The 23,736-nt window shown below is 41.0% G+C and overlaps 1 protein-coding gene across 1 annotated transcript in view; it reads right to left on the bottom strand.

The window, feature by feature from the left end:
- The window catches only part of LOC126251684 (uncharacterized), a 404,158-nt gene that overhangs the window by 17,293 nt on the left and 363,129 nt on the right, over positions 1-23,736 (bottom strand). The window contains exon 10 of the mRNA XM_049952271.1: positions 1,125-1,172. Coding sequence (XP_049808228.1) covers positions 1,125-1,172 — 48 coding nt within the window. The remainder of the gene's footprint in view (positions 1-1,124; positions 1,173-23,736) is intronic.

Below are 23,736 nucleotides of genomic sequence, written 5' to 3'. Positions count from 1 at the left end.
TGGTTCCATATGAGAACAGGAGCACTCTTGTGATTATCACACTCACTCTGACTGCAAATCTGTATGTCAGTCTGGTGATTATACCTGTTGTGCTGCCATTCACGAATAGCATTCTGGGAGAGGGGGGGGTTCCAACAGGATAACACTCACCCAAATACTGTTGTTGTAATCCAGCATGCTCTACAGAGTGTCAACATGTTACCTTGGCCTGCTCTATCACCAGATCTGTCTCCAATCATGAACATACGTGAAATCATCAGACGACGACTCCAGCATCATCCACAAACAGCATTAGCCATCTTTGTATTGACTGACCAAGTGCAAAAGACAAGGAACTGCATCCCACAAACTAACATCTGGCACCTGTAGAACACAACACTTGCACATTTGCATGCTCTCATCCAACATTCTTGTGGTTACAATGGTTATTAATGTACCAGTATTCCACAGTTGTGACAGTTTATCTCGCATTTACATTAAACTAAGATCTCGCAATGTTAATCACTAAAGTATGTTAGCCAGACAAATGTATTTACCAAATTTCATTACTCTACATTATTTTATGGTGTTCTGATTTTTTTAGAGCTGTGTATATGGATAGGAAAGTCTGATCAATAAACTGACAAAAGTTTTAATCTTAGGTCACTTGTTTTTCTCACATCCATTAATGATTTTTCATACTACACCCTTCACCTTCACATATGTCTGCCTGCTTAGCTGAGTGGTAATGTGCTTGCCTACCATGCAGCAGGCCCAGGTTCTCTGCTCGTTGGCTGGGAGTTGTGTTGTCCTCATCATCAATTTCATCACCACCAACACGCAAGTAAGCCAATGTGGCATCACCTGAAATGAAACTTGCAACCCAGTAGCCGAACTCCGTGGAAAGGGCTTCCTGACCAACAACGCCACATGGTTATTTCATTTTTACCTTCTGATATACCAAAATTACTGCTGTAGGTGTATTATTTTCATCTTTAGATATCTATTAATCCAGCAACTGTGCATCACAGTACACTCACGCAACATTGGACATAAACAATGGAAATGTCAGAATCATCATGTGCTATTTCTACCATAAAGTAAAGATATTAATCAATTTTTGAAAATATCATGCAATTACATACCTGAAGATAGTAATGTGATACTGAAACTAGTAGCTCTTGTGTTCTTAACTGTATTCAAAACAAATAAAAAAATATTAATTGCAGTGAGCACTCAACTCTCCACCTTGTCTATGTCATCATTCAGCTCAGTGATGTATCACTTAATGCACAACAGCCAGAATATGTTATTTTTCAGATGACTTAAGGATTTATGGACTAGTTTTCTGCAAATACACTTTCTCTTAATTTGAAAATAAAAAAAGGACAATAGCTCTGCAAATCACAGAGGACAATACCAATTATAAGTGTAAAGCATGGATGAGAATCAACCACTAAAGGTGAAATCTTCTAACTTTTTGCATATACATATCCCTGAAAATTTAAATTGAGAAAATGCATTTTGACTTCAGTTCTGAGAAGTTTGTACTTCATATCTGTAACTGTGCCATCTGACATCACTATGGAAACTGAATAGCTGTTGCAAAATTGTTGTTGCAAAATTACTATCGACCACTGCTGCACCGCTACCAAGAGAGTGCTGGTTATCGAGAGCATTCTCTAATGGGATCAACACCAGAATCTGGAAAATAAACCTGCCCTGGGTCGGTCAGTCAGTCAGCTGTGATGCGATCTGGAGTGTGCACAGTCAGTGAGCTATTGTCGTGGACCCTGCTACAGCTGGATGCAGCATGGACTGGATTTTGCTATGGACTGAGGAGTTAACAACAGTATTATGAAAAGGGTAGATTACTACTCACTACACAGAGGAAGTGCTGAGTCACAGACAGACACAGTGAAATAGACTGCTTAAATATTTACTCATAAGCTTTATTCTTAAGCAGAACACAAATACATTCATACAAGTGCAGCCCAAGCCTATGTGGCCATTGTCCCCAGGTGCTGGGAACCAATTGCACCAGTGTCTGGTGTGAAAAAAAGCAGTCTTGTGTGAGCAAATAGTGGGGATAAGGAAGCTGCCTGGTGTGGGGTGGTTGCACGGGGGGGGGGGGGGGGGGGTGAGGGAGGAAGGGGAAGGTGGGAAAAGGAGAATGGAGAGGAGAGAAGTAGAAAAGACTAGTAGGTGCATTAGTGGAATAGAAGACATGAAGGTTGTGGTCAGGGGGGATGGGGGGGGGGGGGGGGGGGAGCTTATGGGAATAAACGACAGAAGAATGTGTTGTAGGGAGAGTTCCTACCTGAGTATTTCAGAAAACCTGGCACAGGTAGTAAGAATCCACATGGTGCAGGCTGTGAAGCAGTCATTGCAGTGAAGCACACAGTGTTGACAGTACATTCAACAGCTGGGTAGTCCAGCTGTCTCTTGGCCACTGTTTGGTGGTGGCCATTCATTAGGACAGCCAGCCTGTTAAGTGTCATGCTCATGTAGAAAGCATCACAATGGTTGCAGCTTAGCTGGCGGATCACATGATTGCTTTCATAGGTGGTTTTGCCTTTGATGGTATGGGAAATGCCTGTGAGATTGGAGTAGGTGGTAGGAGTGGAGGGGGGATGTATGGTATAGGATTTGCATCTAGGTCTATTGCTGGGATATGAGCCATGAGGCAGGGGTTTTGGAGCATGGTGGACTATGGATGGACGAGGATACTGTATAGTTTCGTCCAGGTTTTTGCAGTCCAATCCCAGATTTTTGCATCCCAACTTCCAGACTGAAACTCTTTCCCTCTAGGAACTAGAACAGTATGCAAAATGCCATCCTAAAAATCCCCGCAACCTGTTCACCACCTATTCCTGCCTTTGGACTACCACTACCTCTTCAAGAGCCTCCACAAACTTCCCCTCAAGGCCAAAAAACATTCCCTCACAGACCTCCTACTTCTACTACACCTTAGAAACTCTCTCCCACCACCACACAGAATTCAAAACCTAAACAGACCCAAAACACAGTCATGAACCTATCCTCCAAAAGCCTTACTTCTGTAGAACATGGAAGTATCAATCATATCCAAAGGCATTACCTTTTGATACTCTGCCCCCCCCCCCACCTCCCCCAGAAAAAAAAGGGAGCATGCTACGCTTGTTAAGGACCTTCTCTCCTTCTTCCATGCCCTGCTGTTGAAACACATGTTTACCACCAACTGTACCACTGTTACGCAATTGAAAACTGATACTGAAAGATGCTGGACTCAGTTCCCTCCTCCATTCAATCATGATCTACTTCTGCTGCCCCCAAATCACCCTCTGTTAACTTTCTAGAATTTCCTAACATCAAACCTTGCCTCACTGTCATTCCCCAAATCTCTCAACATGGAAACCAACCTTACATCCACAGAAAGAACAGCTATCACTACCTAAAAATTGATCCCAACCTCATAATCCTACCTGCTGACGAAGGCTCCACCTCTTTGGTTTCAACCGCAGGTATTACCTGGCAGGGGGCTCCCTTCCAGCTGTCAGATATATCAACCTATAAACCCTGCCACAATGATGCCATTACTGAAATCCAGCGGGATCTCCAGTCCCTCCTCACACCCTTAGGTCCAAAACCTCTCCCTTGAGTCTGTCTCATCCCCCCCCCTTCCCACTCTACCTTACAAGTGCTTCCTAAAGCCCATAAATTGAACCACCAAAGGTGCCCCATTGTGGTTGGTAACTGTGTGCCCACAGAAAGAATCTCCATTATTGTGGACCAACACTTTCAGCCTATTACCTGTAACCTACTTGCCTATAAAAAAGGCACCACCCATTTTCTCCACCGACTCCACAGTTCCTGTTCCTTTACCATCTGGCACACTGCTTATCACTGTTAATCCCACTTCTCTCTGCACTAATATCACCAGTATCCATGGCTATGCTGCTATTGAACAGTACCATCCCCAATGCTTGACTGACTGCAAACCTACAATCTCCTTTCTGATTTCCATGATCAACAATATCCTCACCTGCAATTACTTCTCCTCTGAAAGTATCACTTACAAGCAAATTCATGCTACAGCAATGGGCACCTGCATGGCACCATTCTGTGCCAACCTATTTATGTGCCAACTGGTAGAATCCTTCCTACCCACCCAGAAGCCCAGCCCCTCAACTGGTTCAGATTCATTGATGATATAATTGTAATCTGGACCAAGGGTAACGACATCCTACCCACATTCGTCCAGAATCTTAACACCACCTCCCACATTTGCTTCACCCGGCCCTCCTACAAGCAAGAAGTCACATCACATCACATCACTGCTTGTTAACCACCACCTTTAAGGATGGCTCCACTAGTAGCCCCGTCCATATCAAATCCACCAACCACCTACAATACCCTACAATACCTTCCCTTCGACAGCGACCACCCATCCCGCACCAAGAAGTAGTCATTAGACCTGCAGTGATGAAAAATCCCTCTCCAAATGTGCCAAGGGTCTCACTGAGGCCTTCACAGACTGAAATCACTTTCCCAACCTTGTCCAGAAACAGATCTCCTGTATCTTGTCTTTCCAATCACCTGCCACTTCTCACATACTCGATGTCTGGCCATAAGGGAAAACTCCTCTCGTGACTCGGTACAACCCACGACTGGAGCAACAGAATTAGATTCTCCACCAGAGTTCTGACTACCGCTCATTGTGCCGTAAAATGAAATCATCGAATGGCATTGTTGGCCAAGACGCCCCATTCAGGGGAGTTCGGCCAACATATTGCAAGTCCTTTTTAGTCGACGCCACTTCGGCGACTTGCGAGTCAAGGATGATGATGAAATGATGATGAAGGGCACACTACACCCAGTCCCCTGCCGGGAATCAAACCCCCCTACAGAAGCGGACTGCTCTAAAATGAGAGTATCTTTCCCACCTCTCCTTCAATAGCATTCCGCCACCCATCAAAACTATGCGATATCTTTGTCTATCCCTAGTCCACACTTGCTCCCAACCCCTTGCCTCATGGCTCATACCCCTGCAACATACCAAAAGGCAAGACCTGTCCCATGCATCCTCCTACTACCAACTACATCAAATTCTCTCATGGGCATTCCCTATGTTATCAAAAGCAGGACCATCTGTGAAAGCAGCCATATGATTTACCAACTAAGCTCCAACCACTGTGCTGGTTCCCATTGGCATGACAACCAACAATCTGTCTGTCTGCACGAAAGTCACCTGCCAAACTGTAGCAAAGAGACAGCTAGACTACTCATTTGCTGAACATGCTGCCCAACACAATGTGCTTCACTTCAATGACTGCTTCACTGCAGGGAGTGTAGTGGTGCAACCTGATGTCACCATGGAAACTAAATAGCTGGCACAACAGTACTGTTTATCACTGTGGCACCACTACCAAAAAGTTGCTAGTCATTGGAAACACCCTCCAACAGGATCACGCCAGAATCCAGCATACAGGGCGGCCCAGGATTGGAGTCAGTTGCAATGCTAGCTGTGGAGTGTTCACTGAGAGTGAAGTCATTCTGGCTCATGTGCTACAAGTGTGGTCTCTGTTTGTCTCAGGCAGAATCTTGATACAGTGTGGACTGGACTTTTTCTTGAAACACAGACTTCAGTTCGCTTGCACTGCTTCCAAAGAGCATCCTTGATGTATTTACTTACCAGTTAACCAGTAGAATGTGTCAACAGAGAAACAACAGAACTGAATGGGAGGAAAAATAAACAATGAAATGAAATACAGGCAACAAATGAGATTTTTTTTTCTCATTCCCATCCCCATTCATATTTTAAAAGTTATACTTCTTGTTTTATCATCTTCTTAACTTTCTTCTCCTCTAACATTTGCTTCTCTCCCTTTTTCTCTGTCACTGTTTATCATTATATAACAATGAAGATAATCAGTTATTGGCAATATAATGTTAATGGATAGATAAAAAATCTACTAACCAAGCGGCAGCAGGGGAACACACACAAAAAGGTTTAACTTTTACAAGCTTTCAGAGCCAGTGGCTCCTTCTTCTGGCAGAAGAGTTGAAGGGGAAGAAAGAGGGTTGAAGAAGAAAAAGGACTGGAGAAGTTTAAGAAAAGGGGTACAGTTCAGAAAAGTCACCCACACCACTCCCATTCAGTTTTGTTGTTTCTCTGTTGACAACCAGATATCTGGTAAGTCTCCCCTGACCCACAGTTGTGGGTGACTTTTCCAAACTGTAACCCTTTCCTTAAACTTACCGGATATCTGGCAAGTCTCCCCTGACTCGGGGTTGTGTGTCCCTTTCAACTCTTCTGCCAGAAGAAGGAGCCACTGGCTCCAAAAGCTTATACAATTATTTATTTATGGCCAGTTTTGGTCACGGACCATCCTCACAGCATAAAAAATTTTACAATGGCGATAACACACAGCATACATGTCTTCATACCATGCATATGAAGGATAACATAATCATAGTCAAAATGTGGAATTTAACAGAGGTTTCTGGTATCGGATCAATGGCTCCATCAACCAATTCAAGCCACTGCTTTGGTTCTGGAAATGTTTTCACATTTTGACTATGACCATGTTAACCTTCATATATGAAGATAGGTATGTCACATGATACCATTGCAAATTTTTCTGTCATAAAGATGGTTAATGATGAAAACTGGCTGTAAATTAGTAATTGTATGACACAGTATTGTGTCACGCATTTTTACAAGTATATAAATGCTGTTAATGGCCACTGAGATATTGTAGTGTTGGTGTGAGGCTGATCAATGTATACACAAATACACTCCTGGAAATTGAAATAAGAACACCGTGAATTCATTGTCCCAGGAAGGGGAAACTTTATTGACACATTCCTGGGGTCAGATACATCACATGATCACACTGACAGAACCACAGGCACATAGACACAGGCAACAGAGCATGCACAATGTCGGCACTAGTACAGTGTATATCCACCTTTCGCAGCAATGCAGGCTGCTATTCTCCCATGGAGACGATCGTAGAGATGCTGGATGTAGTCCTGTGGAACGGCTTGCCATGCCATTTCCACCTGGCGCCTCAGTTGGACCAGCGTTCGTGCTGGATATGCAGACCACATGAGACGACGCTTCATCCAGTCCCAAACATGCTCAATGGGGGACAGATCCGGAGATCTTGCTGGCCAGGGTAGTTGACTTACACCTTCTAGAGCACGTTGGGTGGCACGGGATACATGCGGACGTGCATTGTCCTGTTGGAACAGCAAGTTCCCTTGCCAGTCTAGGAATGGTAGAACGATGGGTTCGATGACGGTTTGGATGTACCGTGCACTATTCAGTGTCCCCTCGACGATCACCAGTGGTGTACGGCCAGTGTAGGAGATCGCTCCCCACACCATGATACCGGGTGTTGGCCCTGTGTGCCTCGGTCGTATGCAGTCCTGATTGTGGCGCTCACCTGCACGGCGCCAAACACGCATGCGACCATCATTGGCACCAAGGCAGAAGCGACTCTCATCGCTGAAGATGACACGTCTCCATTCGTCCCTCCATTCACGCCTGTCGCGACACCACTGGAGGCGGGCTGCACGATGTTGGGGCGTGAGCGGAAGACGGCCTAACAGTGTGCGGGACCGTAGCCCAGCTTCATGGAGATGGTTGCGAATGGTCCTCGCCGATACCCCAGGAGCAACAGTGTCCCTAATTTGCTGGGAAGTGGCGGTGCGGTCCCCTACGGCACTGCGTAGGATCCTACGGTCTTGGCGTGCATCCGTGCGTCGCTGCGGTCCGGTCCCAGGTCGACGGGCACGTGCACCTTCCGCCGACCACTGGCGACAACATTGATGTACTGTGGAGACCTCACGCCCCACGTGTTGAGCAATTCGGCGGTACGTCCACCCGGCCTCCCGCATGCCCACTATACGCCCTCGCTCAAAGTCCGTCAACTGCACATACGGTTCACGTCCACGCTGTCGCGGCATGCTACCAGTGTTAAAGACTGCGATGGAGCTCCGTATGCCACGGCAAACTGGCTGACACTGATGGCGGCGGTGCACAAATGCTGCGCAGCTAGCGCCATTCGACGGCCAACACCGCGGTTCCTGGTGTGTCCGCTGTGCCGTGCGTGTGATCATTGCTTGTACAGCCCTCTCGCAGTGTCCGGAGCAAGTATGGTGGGTCTGACACACTGGTGTCAATGTGTTCTTTTTTCCATTTCCAGGAGTGTATTAACTATAAAATAATTGCACTTGAGTGCAGCACATGAAATTAAATGTTCTAGCGGTCTTACTGTAAGTAAGTACATGACAATAATTTTATTTTTGTGAAACGTTCTGTTTTGGACCATAATTGGTGCTAAAGATGTACCCACAACCAAAGTCATGTACAACCTCACAGCAGATGTTCAAGTGCCTCACACCATTCCTAACAGTGAAATGTCCTCTGAAACCTAGATGTGAAGTGTTCCACAGCAGCTGTATGTAAAATTTGTTATGAGACAATCGACCCCTTCGGATGGCCAGCTTGAATTCTTCATTTCAATGTTTATATTATTTATCAGATACATTTGAAGCTGTTTCTTAATGACTTTCTTCTTCATACAATAAAAGATGCACACATACCAAGAAATTTCCTCTCTGAAAGCATTCCTATGTTATCTTGTGTTTTGTTTAGTTTCACCAATGTCTGCCAGCTCTATATTATGCTGAGCTGCCCATTTGTTACAGGTCTCTTTGAGTAGCTCCTGTTGTGCAAATATTTCCATCCCTGCAGGCAAAACTACTCACTGACTGCCATCCTGCCCATCCTATCATAAAATAGTTCCTGATGCTCCCTCTGGACCAGCATTACTCAATTACTCTGTCTCATCTGCAAGCAGAGAGCTCCGTCTTAGCTAACATATTGCTCTGCTCCCTACTTAAAAATAAAATTTTATGGTACCAATAATTTCTTTCATTTAAGTTGCAATGGTTCTCAAACAAAATCCTATGTTGTCCTTTAGCACACATGTACATCATTACCATTTACTTATTTGCATTTATTGTTTTTCTCAAAATAATTAAGGGATGAATTTAACTTAAGCACTAATCAGTATCTGCCATACCTTCTGCATTACAGCAATGGAATAGTCCATCGAGACAACTAATAAATTATGAGACTGAATTGGGCTACCTAATGGAGGTGAAATGTTTAGTACTGCAGTTGGGTCCCTCTCATTCTACAGCCCTTTTAATATATATATGTATATTGGAGAATGTGACCTCGCACACCATTTCTGAAAAGACATCTTACTATCTAAATGGCCTTCAAGACTGCCTAAATTTGAGTCATAGTTAGTCATTGTCTGCCATGAGAGTGCTTCATACTACCTGCAAAAATCTAAGTTTTACAGCCGTCTGCACACCAGTGTTCCTGTGCCCAAAAACTTCTCCCTAAACTCTTAGTACATTGTCATACACACATTGTACACAGAACTGTGAAATGTACACAGTCCTCACAGGGCAATACTTTTTGGATAATCAAAATCTTATTTTTCTCAGTGACTGCTTTAACTCAAAAACTGTAAAATTTACTGTGGGTGTGTCCATCCAATTGGCCAGCTCAGATTCTTTGTTTAATCTACCACATTATTTAACAGTAACCTTTATAGTTCTTGGATAAAGACCACTTTTCCCACACTAGAGTGCACATGCGCACATGTGCGAGCGCGCGCAAACACGCACACGCACACACACACACACACACACACACACACACACACTCTCTCTCTCTCTCTCTCTCTCTCTCTCTCTCTCTCTCTCTCTCTCTCTTTCTGTTACTGAGACACTTCCTATCTGAAAGCATTCTCATCTTGTTTTATTCATGGCTGAAATTTTTAGAAACTGCAGTATTTATTCCATAATCAAATTTGGTCATCAGCCGCAAATATATTTCTATTTCACTTTACCAAATTAAGTTTTCATCTTGAGTAGCCTACAAAATTAGGGATATTAGAAATCTTTAGACCTTGGCTATGCATTTATCTAAAAGTATAAGAAATATACAACAGAAACTTACTTAGTAGTGGTTTAGTATGTCGCTTTAGCAAGATGGTATGAAATCGTCAGTAAATAAGAGTGCAAAGAAAGACGGGTGATAAAAACACGACAGGACGAAATGTGAACTCAAAAAATAAGACAAGTGCAAGTGAAAGTGAATCTAGATCATCTGTGTGTTCTAGTGAGAGAAATGTTTCTTAAAAGTGTACTATAATAACCAATGAAATGAGGGCACTTGGAGAACAACAAATATCAAGTCTGTGTATTAGGTGATAGTCATGCGAGGGTGTGGCACAAATAATAAATGATAGGCAGTCCCAGTTTAGAGTAGCAGGCATTATCAAACCTGGCATTCCCCTTAATGAAATAGTAAATAATTGTGAAAACTTAGTTAAGACTGGAACATGCTGTGTGCTAATTGGTGGAGCAAATGACATATACAAAAATGAAAGCCAACTAGCGACAAGGGCACTTCAAACAACTCTAAAAAAGCTATCAGAGCTAAATTTACAGGTTCTCCTTGTAAGTGTGCCACATAGCCATGATCTAATAGAGGAATCATGTGTAAACAAAGAAATAAACTCAACAAATAATAAATTTAGGAAGATCTGCTGTGCTTTTAAGTGTGCAACTTTTGTGGATGCAAACAGCTCAGAGAGAAATCATTTCATGAGGCATGGACAGCACAGGAACTATTATGGGAAAAAGATGATGGGTGAAAAGATACTAGAAGAAATAAGCTGTTTATCAATAGAAAAGTTCCCTTACATCCCACTCCAAATGAGGGCAGAAGCAGAAGAAATGAAAACCTTAACAAGAGCAACATTTGCTGAAGCACTAAAAACATCACCATCTTCTATATTTAATATTAAAATGTCATCAGCTGCCACAGCTAGTATAAACAATCAATCAGCATCATCCATTTCAAGTAGAAAAAGCAACAGAAACAAGAAACCTGTGGTACAACAGGATTTTTGGTATCCAGCCTTAATGAAAACTCCAAGTTAACACTGTTAAACAAAAGGAGAAATACCATCGGTGCTCACTCCCCTGTTCTAATGATTATGACTCTAAATGTGCAGTTCCTCAAGAACCAATATTGTGAACTCAAAATTGTAGTAAGTTGGTTGGTTGTTTTTTGGGGAAGGAGACCAGACAGCGAGGTCATCGGTCTCATCGGATTAGGGAAGGACGGGGAAGGACGTCGGCCATGCCCTTTGAAAGCGACCATCCCGGCATTTGCCTGGAGCGATTTAGGGAAATCACGGAAAACCTAAATCAGGATGGCCGGACGCGGGATTGAACCGTCGTCCTCCCGAATGCGAGTCCAGTGTCTAACCACTGCGCCACCTCGCTCGGTTGTAGTAAGTAACACCCAACCTGATGTCTTGTGTATTACTGAACACTGGTGTAAGGACCATGAAATTAGTAGTATTAATATTAATCCATTTAAACTGGCAAATCATTATAGTTGGAAAATTGCAAAAGGTGACGGAGTCGATATTTACCTTAGACAAGAGTTAGAATTTAAAAATAGATGTGAAGCAGAGAACTTAAGTATTGAAAAGTTCTTTGAAGCAGGTGCTGTCCAGCTGTATGGCCTGATGAAAAAAGTCATAGTCATAACAGCGTATAGGTCACCATGTGGCAACATAGAATTGTTGTTAAATACTTTTTACAAAAAAGAAACTGTGATTATTCTTTGCGGTGATTTCAATATTAATCTTGTAGTTGAAAGTCAACAAAAAAGGCAATTTTTGGACATATTAAAGAGTTTCAACATGTCACCACACACAAACAATTCAACTAGAATAACAAACACGTCCAGTAGCCTCATAGATAACATCTTCTCAAATATGTCAACAACTGACATAGAGGTAACAAACACAGATTTAGAATTGTCTGACTACAATGCTCTCACCATTGAAATCCCTTTAAGATCAAAGGGAGATAAAGGTGTAAATAATATTTACAAAAGAAACTTCTCTGTGGACAGCTGTCATCAGTTCATAAGTATCTTAGAAAATGAAAATTGGTTAGATGTTATGAAACAAACAAGTACAGATGAGGTATATAGTGTATTTGCATCAATTTATATGATGAACTTTGATATGTGTTTTCCAAAGAAACTGACCAGAATCAAGTATACTGGACACACAACGTCAAGTTCTTGGATGACTCTTGGCATTAAGAAATCATGTGAAAACATGAAAAAACTCAATTCAAAGTTGAGGGAGTGTGCAGATACTGATTTTATAGAATATTTAAAAAGGTATCGGAAAATATACTGCAGACTAATTGCAAATGCAAAGTTGCTAAGTAAGGACATGGAAATAAAACAGTCCAGAAATAAAACCAAAACAGCATGGGAAATTGTGAGAAAAGAAACCGGGGTACCTGTCAAAGATAAGGAAATTATTATAAAAGATGAGGAGAATAAATTGGTAGATAAATATGCCATGCCTAATTATATAAATAATTACTTTTTAATTATACCCCAGACATTAAGCAGGAATTTTGGGGAGCAGATTAAGAGAGCAGCACCCAAGGCAGCCAGCAGTATGATGGCAGTCCCAACAAATGAAAAGGAAGTTTCAACAGTGATTAAAAGTCTGAAGTCCAAGATGTCAGCTGGAGTAGATGAGGTGCCAATAATACTAGTAAAGAAAACAGCTAATCAAATAGCGAAACCATTGGTGCACATAGCAAACTTGTCAATGCATGAGGAGCTGAGGACATGTTTCCACAGAAACTGAAAATTTCTAAAGTTATTCCCCTGTTGAAAAAGGGTGATAAGCTTAAAATAGAAAACTACAGACCTGTCTCACTTCTTCGAACTTTCTCTAAGGTTTTAGAGATACTAATGAAATATAGAGTCACACATTATCTTAACATCTACAATCTGATAAACAGTAATCAGCATGGATTTCAAGCTGGGGAAAGTACCGAAACAATTGTACTGGAATACACAAAAGAAATAATCAGTAAATTGGAAGAGGGAAAAAGTGTAGTCAGGATAAATCTAGATCTGTCAAAAGCCTTTGACACTGTTGACCACAGCATACTTTTCGAAAAGCTTGAAGCTATAGGTATCAAAGGACCGGTAAAAAAGTGGTTTGAGTCATATCTGGAAAAGAGGATGCAGGTGGTTGAATTACAGCACCAAATATTAACCAAAAAATTAAATTAAGATCAGATCCAAGGGAGGTCACTGTAGGAGTACCGCAAGGAAGTGTATTAGTCCCCTTGCTGTTCCTCATTTACATTAATGATATTCAGGTGTCAGAGAGACAAGCTAGAATCATGTTATTTGCTGATGATACTAGTTTAATAGGTAGTGATATGAAGCATTGCACAGTACTATGGACCATGCCCTACAAGATATACAAAAATGGTTTAGTGCAAACAAGCTAACACTGAATGCAAAAAAAACTAATTATGTGCAATATGGAAAAATAAGCGAACATGGCGGCCTAAATCCCACCATGGAGGGCAATCAACTTGAAAGAGTACAGTGTGCAAAATTCCTGGGTATGCACATTGATGAGAAGATAAACTGGAAGGACCATGTGGTGAGCTTAGCGCTAAAACTAAATTCAGCATGTTTTGTACTTAGAATAATTTCAAGAGTTTGTAGTAATGACTGTGCCAGATTAGTATATTTTGGCCATTTTCAGTCCATTGCGTCCTATGGGATAGTATTCTGGGGAAAAACAAATTGTTGTCTAAATGAGATTTTCAAATTTCAAAAATGCGCTATTCGGATAATGACCCGGAGCCCACCTCAAACACATTGTAGGCCCCTTTTTTAAAGCATTGAAAATTTTAACAATTCCATCATTATACATTCTGAAATGTCTGTTGGTGATCAAAAGAAATCAGGACAAAATGAAAACCAATACAGACTACCATAATTACAATACACGGCAATGTGAAGATCTCCACTCACAAGCTGTAACAAGGACCCAAAGTCAGAAACATGTATGTAATCAAGGTATCAAACTAATGCACTACCAAAACATATCAAAGAGCTGGAAAATGAGGATAAATTTAAAACTGTTATAAAGAATCACATGCTTGAAAAATGTTATTACAGTGTAAGTGAATATCTCTGCGCAACTGTATAAGAATATATGTTTAAATTAATGTGACAAATGAAATTACATCAATGAATATGTCTGTCAAGCACATAAGAAGATTAAGAACCACATGCTTAACAAATGTCACTACAGTATCAGTGAATAGCTCTGTTCAGCTGTATAAGAATATATGATATCATAAATGTGACAAATGAGATCGCAACATCAACGAATAGGTCTGTCAAGCACATAAGAAATTATGTTATAAGAACACTTATTAGTTGTATATTGTATTAAACATAAGATAGATTCATATGAATTCAGCATAAAAATTTTTTGTAAAGATATTATATAGTTGTTAAAATGTATCCTGACAAATCCTATATCACAAATGTGATCATTGGGATGATAATAAATAAATAAATAAAATAAAAGTATCTTCTTTGCAAAATCATAATGCGATGATACGTTGAAAAATGTTACACATGGGATTATTGTAAACACAGGTTGACAATTTACGTTAACTGAATTACATCTATGTATGTGTCAAGCACTTGTGCTAGCAGCAAGGAACATGTATAAAAGAATATAAAAAGTATAACTAAGGTATATAAAGAAGATATATATAATACATTTGAAAAATATGTGGCAAATAGTTCTAAAAGGAATGGGGCTACTTTTCACATTTTATACAAGATGCTATGCAATAAAAATAGCGTATATTTTTTAATGCAAGTTGATCATTCAACAAATCTTTTGAGCTTAGTTGGGAAGGTTTATACATTTCATATTCTTCTAAAACGTTCATTTTGTAGCCATTGTCAACTATATGCAAAATTTGCATGTCAAGCAAGGTCGGAGGAGGATGAGATGTTCTGCACAAGTTGACTAATATGGATTCTGACCATTTTTGTTGAGCAAGTAATCACAATTTTTGACTGCCTGTCATCTCTTATAAAATGTGAAGATTAGCCCATTTCACTTTATATCAGAACCATGTGCCACATTTTTTCAAATGTATTATCTATAACTTCTTTATATACTTTAATAATACTTTTTATATGCTTTTATGTATGTTCCTTGCTGCTAGCACAATAGCTTGACACATACATAGACATATGTAGATGTAACTGAGTTACCGTAAATTGTAAATCTTGTATGTCTTAGACATTTCATAACATTATGCTTCTATGAAGAAGATATTGACATCTGCTAAACCAATAAAAAGCAAGTGTCTGTAACACACTTCATACGCCTTACGTAAATGTATAGCCAAGGTCTAAAGATTTCTAATATCTCTAATTTTGTAGGCTTCTGAAGATGACAAATTAATTTGTCAGAACCATTAAAGTGAAAAGAAAATATACCTGGAACTGAAGACAGAATGTTATTCTGAAATTGTTGTCTTATCTGATGTTACATTTAGTTTCACCAGTACCTGCAAACTCTGTGTCCTGCTGAGCTGCCTGTTTGTCAACTCTCTTCAGTTAGCTTTTATTGTGCATGTCTCTCTGTACCTCTAGAGGTGTAACAAGCCAGTCCTGTTATATGTTGTTGAGAGGTGGAGTAGTATTGATTTGGTCTGTCAGGATGGCAGCTCCCTATCCACGTGTGCCAGGTTCGAATCCTGTACCCAAGGCTTACCCAGTTCTGCCAAACACTTTCCCTACACTGTCCTGTCCATCATGTCATACAATGGTGCCAGGAGGCCCACCTGAATTAACAAGGTCTAGCTATTTTCTGTCTTGTCTACAGACTCCAAGTGGCTACAGCCCCCCCTCCCCTCTGCCTTCACCTCTGTGGCTGACTCATTGCACTATATTCTTGTAATCAGAACATTTTGTGTCTCAAGTGACAATTTGCCCCAGGAACAAAACTTGAATTTGCATTTCTCGTATTCTGTGGGCAATGCTTGCCATTATGGCATCACAGTGCTTCCCCTGTCCTTAGCCAAATCCTCAATGTGATTTGATATTCCCTCCTAAATGCCATACTCTCTAACACTGAAGTTCTCCCATCAAGGGAACAGCTCCAGTGCAAACAATGGACGTATGAGGCCTTGAATGAAACAAAGAGTCTAAGATTTATATAACAGCTGCTACTTGTCACTATTATCACATCACCCAAACGAAGTTCTTCATTCAACGGGTGAAGGGGCAAGGGACACACTGCCCACCTGGCCACTTTGTAGACTTTCGAGCCGCCCCTGTTCAGTCAAGCTGCCCCTCAACTGACATCACAAGGCTGAGTGCACCTGTACCAACCCACCCACCCATGAAAAGTCCCCGGTAGTATTGGGAATCGAACCCGAAGGGAAAAACAGTTGTCAGTACCGGAAATCAAACCCGGGTCCTCTGCATAGCAGCCATCTACACTGACCACTCAGCTACAGACATGAACTAATCACATCAATTGTGCATGTGAAATGACAACTGAGAAATGGAACCAGGGTCAGGACTCAAAGTAGTAATATTTCACATCAAGCTCTACCTCTATAAATATTTGAATGTAATTGTAATTTATGATGCAATTTGTTTGCACTAATTATTGTTACAGCAACAGTCACTAGAATTAGTAAACATTGTAATCGAATGTCATTTGTAGTCTTGATATGATGCCACAAGCTGTCTTTGCCAATCAATTTACTATCTGACTGTACAAAGTGCAGCACAGTGCAAAGCTGACCTACAGTTACCAAGGAATTGCTGCTGTACTGCTGACTACCAAGAAAAATATAGTAATGAACAGATTAAATCTGTAAGAATGTAAATAAGTTATACAAGACTGCAACCAGTCACTTTTTTTGAATAATTATGTTTTATTCCATGAACCGGTTTTCAAACCTTTTCAGGTTCATCTTCAGATAGTTTCAGGAAGTTACATCATTATTGCTAGCATAATGCTGGGTGCTGCCTTTAAGACAAAAAGATGGAACACACTTTAATGTATCGCCATGGCTATAGCTTATCTGTCAATATGGATGTAAATTTAGTTTTTTACCTACTGCGACAGTATAGGGGGCTTTTTTTGGTTAGTGTCCATCTGTCTGCCTCCATTTTGATGTCCAGTTGTTATATCACTACCCACACTTCCACACAAACTATATTAATCTATACTTTGACAGTGACATCTTTCCAGCATGCAGCACGCGCTTTACAACTGTTGCTTGTAACAAAGATCTTGACAGAAAGATATGGCATAGGCCTACTTTGCACAGAGATGTAATTTGTTCTTCTTTACATGTATTAAAGTTGATATAAGGGCAAATATTTTAGTCAGACTGGCGATAACATGAGAGCACAAAATAAAATAAATAAATAAATTACTACAAGAACAAATTTCAGGTGATCTGATACCTTATTTCTATTTGTATTTACGTATAATACAGGCAGTTTATAGCTTTTTTTTTTAAAGAAAATCATGATTGGCATTAACATGAATACCCATGAATCAATTATACAGGGCTATTGTATCTGCAGTGAGATGCAGCTGTCTGTATGACTGGGACCTTTATATTTAAATTAATAACAAACCTTCAAATGAACTGTTGACTTACATCTGTTGTTATGTTAACATGATCTGGGGTATTAGCAAGAGTAGATTCTGTTTATTTCAGCTAAAGGTATATGTATAAAAGTTATAGTGATTGTAATGGACTAAAGCTGTTTGTTTGGCTGTACACTTTATATTTAAAAAACCATGAACAAAAGTTCTTTAACTGTTGACTTATTTTTATTCTTACATTAAAGTGATCTGGAATATTGGTAAAGCCAGCCTCTGTTTGTTCCAGCTAGAAGTAATATGTATAAAAGTACTGATTTATGTCAGCAGTAGAGGGCTTTAACATTTAGAAATATAGTACAGGTTTTATTCTGTGGTAGGATATTACATTGACACCAGTGTAGTTAGGATGTAAGGAGAGGGAGGGGAGAGGTCATTCGGTTGGGGGGTTGGGGAGGCGGTGTAGGGTTCATTGAGTGGGGCTGAAGTAGAGCTTGAAGCAGGGCTGCTTTTTCGGCGTTGCGTCAGACAGCTAATACATTAACCGAATGCCCTACAAATGTGATTTTCCCCTGTTGTATTTGGCACTTTTCGGTACTGATCTCAATGCCTTATCAATTGAGGTTATCAAACGCACAGCGAATTTGTGACTCACGATCCACTACAGTTAGTCAAAAAGTCAAAATTTCATCGAGGTATGAATAACAAAATGGGAAATGTCTTAAAATTTTATCGATAAAACAGTGCCATGTATGCACAGCAGTTTTTAGGCCATAAGGCATGAAAAGCTACTCATACAACCCAAATGGTGTAATGACACCTGTATTTGAAATGTCACCCAGAACCATGGGGACTTGGAGGTATTCCTTCTTGCCTTGATTACACTGAAGAGTTGTCCCTGTCAATATGTGAGAAAAATCCAGAATTTTTGGAACTGGGTCCCTGTCTGGTACTCTTCATGTATTCAGCAAGTGGTAGCCCCCACACATTCTCTGCGACCAATTCTTCTTCAGGACCAAATGTATGGGTAATGTCCAAGCACTGTCTGATGGTCTCACAATCTCAGCATTGAGTAGTTCATCTGCAATATGCTTTGATATATGCTACCTGTCTGGCACCAAATGCCATGCCTTATAATGAACTGGTGGCCCAGGTGTTGTAGTGATACAGTGCACTGTCTCATTATTCACACCACACCTGGCTGTTCGTTCACAATGCTCGGTAGTGTCACTCATCACATTTGTGGGGCTAGTGTGTACACTTAAAATATTAGGCACTGGACTAACCTTGATCTCTTGGAAATCTGTGTAGGCTGTGATGTCTCATGGTGCATGTACTGAGTAGATGATGCAGTAGGTGTTGTAGTGGTTTTTGCAGATGTTGCTGTCATCACTGATGCTGCTGCTGTTGTAAGAGTGTGATGTGGTCTTGAGCATTACTTAAGTCCTTTCTTAATGTATGTAGTCCTTTTTTCAGATCTGCATTTGCTATAGACAACTGTAGATGCTCCTGTCTAGCATTCTCAGACTTCTCCATCATACTGTGCAGTTCTAGTGTTAAAGCTTGTTCTCATCTCACAACTCCATTGTGAGAGTCTTGCTGCTGCTTAAGTGGTAACAGACTTGGGGGTGGCGCAGAGCAGCCTTAAACTGTCTCCCCAGTTCATGTTTAGAGGAATAATCCCACTACACAACATCGGTTCACTCAGTTCTGCAATTTAAAAAATGCCATGTGTACTTTCATGAAGGCTGATGTCTAAGGTTTGTCTACAATTCCATGATATTTAACAGTAGTGTCATTTACTTCCTGAGGTACCTGCTAAGGTGCTGACTGCCAACCCTGAGTCGACAAGGAAATAATGACCTGTACCATGGTCAAGAGTATATAGTCTCTTATCCGTTCCTCAAAGCTGTGTTATGCTTGTTTGGCTGTTAATCCAGCTGAGCAGGTGGCTTCTTGGTTGAGTGCTGCCCAGTGCACATACTGCAAGCCACCCCTTAAGTTTGGGTAATTAAGTGTAAATGAGCAGTTGCGTGCTTTGATCCAAAGCATGCATGGTACCAGTACATTTGAAAGTGTGTTGAAGCCATATCATATGACGCGCTGAAGTCAGCTGAGGTTGGAGCAAATGTAGACCGAAGGCAAGCTCTTTGTGTGTCTGAAATGCTCATGGCTGCTCAGTCAGCAGGATCCAGGTGGAGCGGTTTGGGCCCTCAAATCCAAGGGTAGCAAGCACTGAGCATTGCTGGAAGCAACTGCAGCACTATGATGTCATTGCATGATTCAATGTAACCTGTTAGCTAAACATAACCTATTGTCTGCAGTGTCATGTTCTCCCTTGATTAAAACTGACTGAATGAGTGGTGGAAGTTTAAGCATCCAAATTCCACACAACATGCTGCTTGTCATAATATCCCAAGAGACAGGTTCATGTTACAATCTACAAAATTGTGAGGATATGTCTCTACAAATATGACTTTTCCAAGTTGTTCTGGTGACTTCTTCAGGCACTGTAGAAGCACCATCTTCGCTGCTTCAAATTCCCAGTTGACAAGGGTGTCTGTAGAATGTCACTTATGATGTGAGAATGATTGGAGAAGTTCCACAGTATGGTTACAAATTTCTGCATGTCATCATCAGTATCATAACACTGCAAAACAAGTGCAACCATCTGAAACCAATTCTCTAGTAGATCTGGTTGAAAAGCAGGTAGTTTTCATATGACCCAGATGAAACTTCATATCACCTAAACTCTGTCCACACTGTGTATGTAAAATCTGCCCAGGACCAGTGGTAGACAACTCGTTGCACCAGTGTAGCATGGAAGGAAGCTGAGGATATGCAACACGGGTCTCAAGCGGTTGAGCACAGTTTTGAGGCACCAATGGGTTTGTCTGGAATGACACTGGTGCACAAGGACTGATCAGTACACTTATGTGGCAGTCACACGGATCAAAGTATGTGATCAGAGTAAACCTCCAATGGTCTGTAACATCCTAATCAATGAACTGGTGTTTGCTGGTTGAGGTCTGTTGCTATGTGCATTGTTCCTGCACATGACTGCCATTAATGGCATTGTATTGTTGCTATGTGCATTGTTCCTGCACATGATTGCCATTAATGACATTGTATGTATGCTGCATTGTGACACCACTTTTGTGTTTTAGTTCCATATGATTGTGAACAATGAACATGAGAGTATTTGACAGAGCACTAGTTTTTGTACCGTTCTGCATGACCTGTTGGAAAAACGTGTTCCTGAAGTGTATCCATCACTGAAGTAGGACCTGAGTGTTGCAAAAATCATAAAGAGATGAATGACCTGCTGTACTGAAACAGGGTCACTGATGTAGTTAATCCATTGCAGGACTTGTACAGAACCAAGTACTAACTGGTATAAACTATGGATAACGTTTTTATTGCTCTTAAATTGAACTAAAATACATGGGAATGTCTGCTTGCGAAGGTGTACAAAACCAGATTGACTAAACACCACAGATATCACACACATCACTATTTTTTGTTTCCATATTCTCATTCATCCATATATTGATACTAATTCGTTATTCCATTCCATCTTGCTGAAGGGTTTCCCTGCAAAGAGTTACTTCATGAGGGTATTACATTTCCTTTAGATTATTCCAATGAATCTTGATCTGGCATCTGCCTTTTGTACAACTATTTTTACATGTCCTTTCATTTTTAATCTTTCTGCAAAATACACCGAGTGAGGTGGCGCAGTGGTTAGCACACTGGGCTCACATTCAGGAGGACAATGGTTGAAACCCGCGTGCGGCCATCCTGATTTAGGTTTTCCATGATTTCCATAAATCACTTCAGGTAAATGCTTGTAAATTCCTGTGAAAGGGCACAGCAGACTTCCTTCCCTATCCTTCCCTAATCCCACAGAACTGATGATCTCACTGTTTGGTCCCCTGCCCCCAAATCAACCAGCCACAAAATAATTTTTACATTAATATGCTGAACTTTTTGAGTATCTTAGACAATGTAGCTTATGTAGATAGAGATAAAAGGAACAGCTTTTTAATTCCACTAGTTAAGCAAACACAAAAGATGTTGTACAACAAAGAACATGACAGAAAAAATTTCAGATCGAACAATGCAGCTATTGAAGAAACGTGACAGAACATATTGAATTTAACAAAACTTTTCAGATATATCTTCATGAGACTATGGGAGATACAGTGGAAATTTGACAAGGGAAACAACTGATATCTTGGACAGCCACCACATTTCTTCAGTTCTACATCTACATCTACATGATTACTCTGCAATTCACATTTAAGTGCTTGGCAGAGGGTTCATTGAACCACAACCATACTCTCTCTCTACCATTTCACTCCTGAACAGCGCACGGGAAAAACGAACACCTAAACCTTTCTGTTCGAGCTCTGATTTCTCTTATTTTATTTTGATGATCATTCCTATCTATGTAGGTTGGGCTCAACAAAATATTTTCCCATTCGGAAGAGAAAGTTGGTGACTGAAATTTCGTAAATAGATCGCGCCGCGACGGAAAACGTCTTTGCTTTAATGACTTCCATCCCAACTCGCGTATCATATCTGCCACACTCTCTCCCCTATTATGTGATAATACAAAATGAGCTGCCCTTTTTTGCACCCTTTCGATGTCCTCCGTCAATCCCACCTGGCAAGGATCCCACACCGCGCAACAATATTCTAACAGAGGACGAACGAGTGTAGTGTAAGCTGTCTCTTTAGTGGACTTGTTGCATCTTCTAAGTGTCCTGCCAATGAAACGCAACCTTTGGCTCGCCTTCCCCACAATATTATCTATGTGGTCTTTCCCACTGAAGTTGTTTGTAATTTTAACACCCAGGTACTTAGTTGAATTGACAGCCTTGAGAATTGTACTATTTATCGAGTAATCGAATTCCAACAGATTTCTTTTGGAACTCATGTGGATCACCTCACACTTTTTGTTATTTAGCGTCAACTGCCACCTGCCACACCATGCAGCAATCTTTTCTAAATCACTTTGCAACTGATACTGGCCTTCAGATGACCTTACTAGACGGTAAATTACAGCATCATCTGCGAACAACCTAAGAGAACTGCTCAGATTGTCACCCAGGTCATTTATATAGATCAGGAACAGCAGAGGTCCCAGGACGCTTCCCTGGGGAACACCTGATATCACTTTAGTTTTACTCGATGATTTGCCGTCTATTACTACGAACTGAGACCTTCCTGACAGGAAATCACGAATCCAGTCCCACAACTGAGACGATACCCCATAGGCCAGCAGCTTGATTAGAAGTTGCTTGTGAGGAACGGTGTCAAAATCCTTCCGGAAATCCAGAAATACGGAATCAACTTGAGATCCCCTGTCGATGGCGGCCATTACTTCGTGCAAATAAAGAGCTAGCTGCGTTGCACAAGAATGATGTTTTCTGAAACCATGCTGATTACGTATCAATAGATCGTTCCCTTCGAGGTGATTCATAATGTTTGAATACAGTATATGCTCCAAAACCCTAATGCAAACCGACATCAATGATATAGGTCTGTAGTTCGATGGAATACTCCTACTACCCTTCTTAAACACTGATGCAACCTGCGCAATTTTCCAATCTGTAGGTACAGATCTATCGGTGAGCGAGCGGTTATATATGATTGCTAAGTAGGGAGCTATTGTATCAGTGTAATCTGAAAGGAACCTAATCGGTATACAATCTGGACCTGAAGACTTGCCCGTATCAAGCGATTTGAGTTGCTTCGCAACCCCTAAGGTATCTACTTCTAAGAAATTCATGCTAGCAGCTGTTCGTGTTTCAAATTCTGGAATATTCCATTCATCTTCCCTGGTGATGGAATTTCAGAAAACTGCGTTTAATAACTCCGCTTTAGCGGCACAGTCGTCGGTAACAGTACCATCGGCACTGCGCAGCGAAGGTATTGACTGCGTCTTGCCACTTGTGTACTTTACATACAACCAGAATTTCTTCAGATTTTCTACCAAATTTCGAGACACTGTTTTGTTGTGGAACCTATTAAAGGCATCTCGCATTGAAGTCCGTGCCAAATTTCGCGCGTCTGTAAATTTTAGCCAATCTTCAGTATTTCGCGTTCTTCTGAACTTCACATGCTTTTTCCATTGTCTCTGCAACAGCGTTCGGACCTG

Source organism: Schistocerca nitens, chromosome 4, assembly GCF_023898315.1.
Source record: "Schistocerca nitens isolate TAMUIC-IGC-003100 chromosome 4, iqSchNite1.1, whole genome shotgun sequence".
NCBI classification, from domain to species: Eukaryota; Metazoa; Arthropoda; class Insecta; order Orthoptera; family Acrididae; genus Schistocerca; species Schistocerca nitens.
This window is presented reverse-complemented; position numbering and strand designations above follow the sequence as displayed.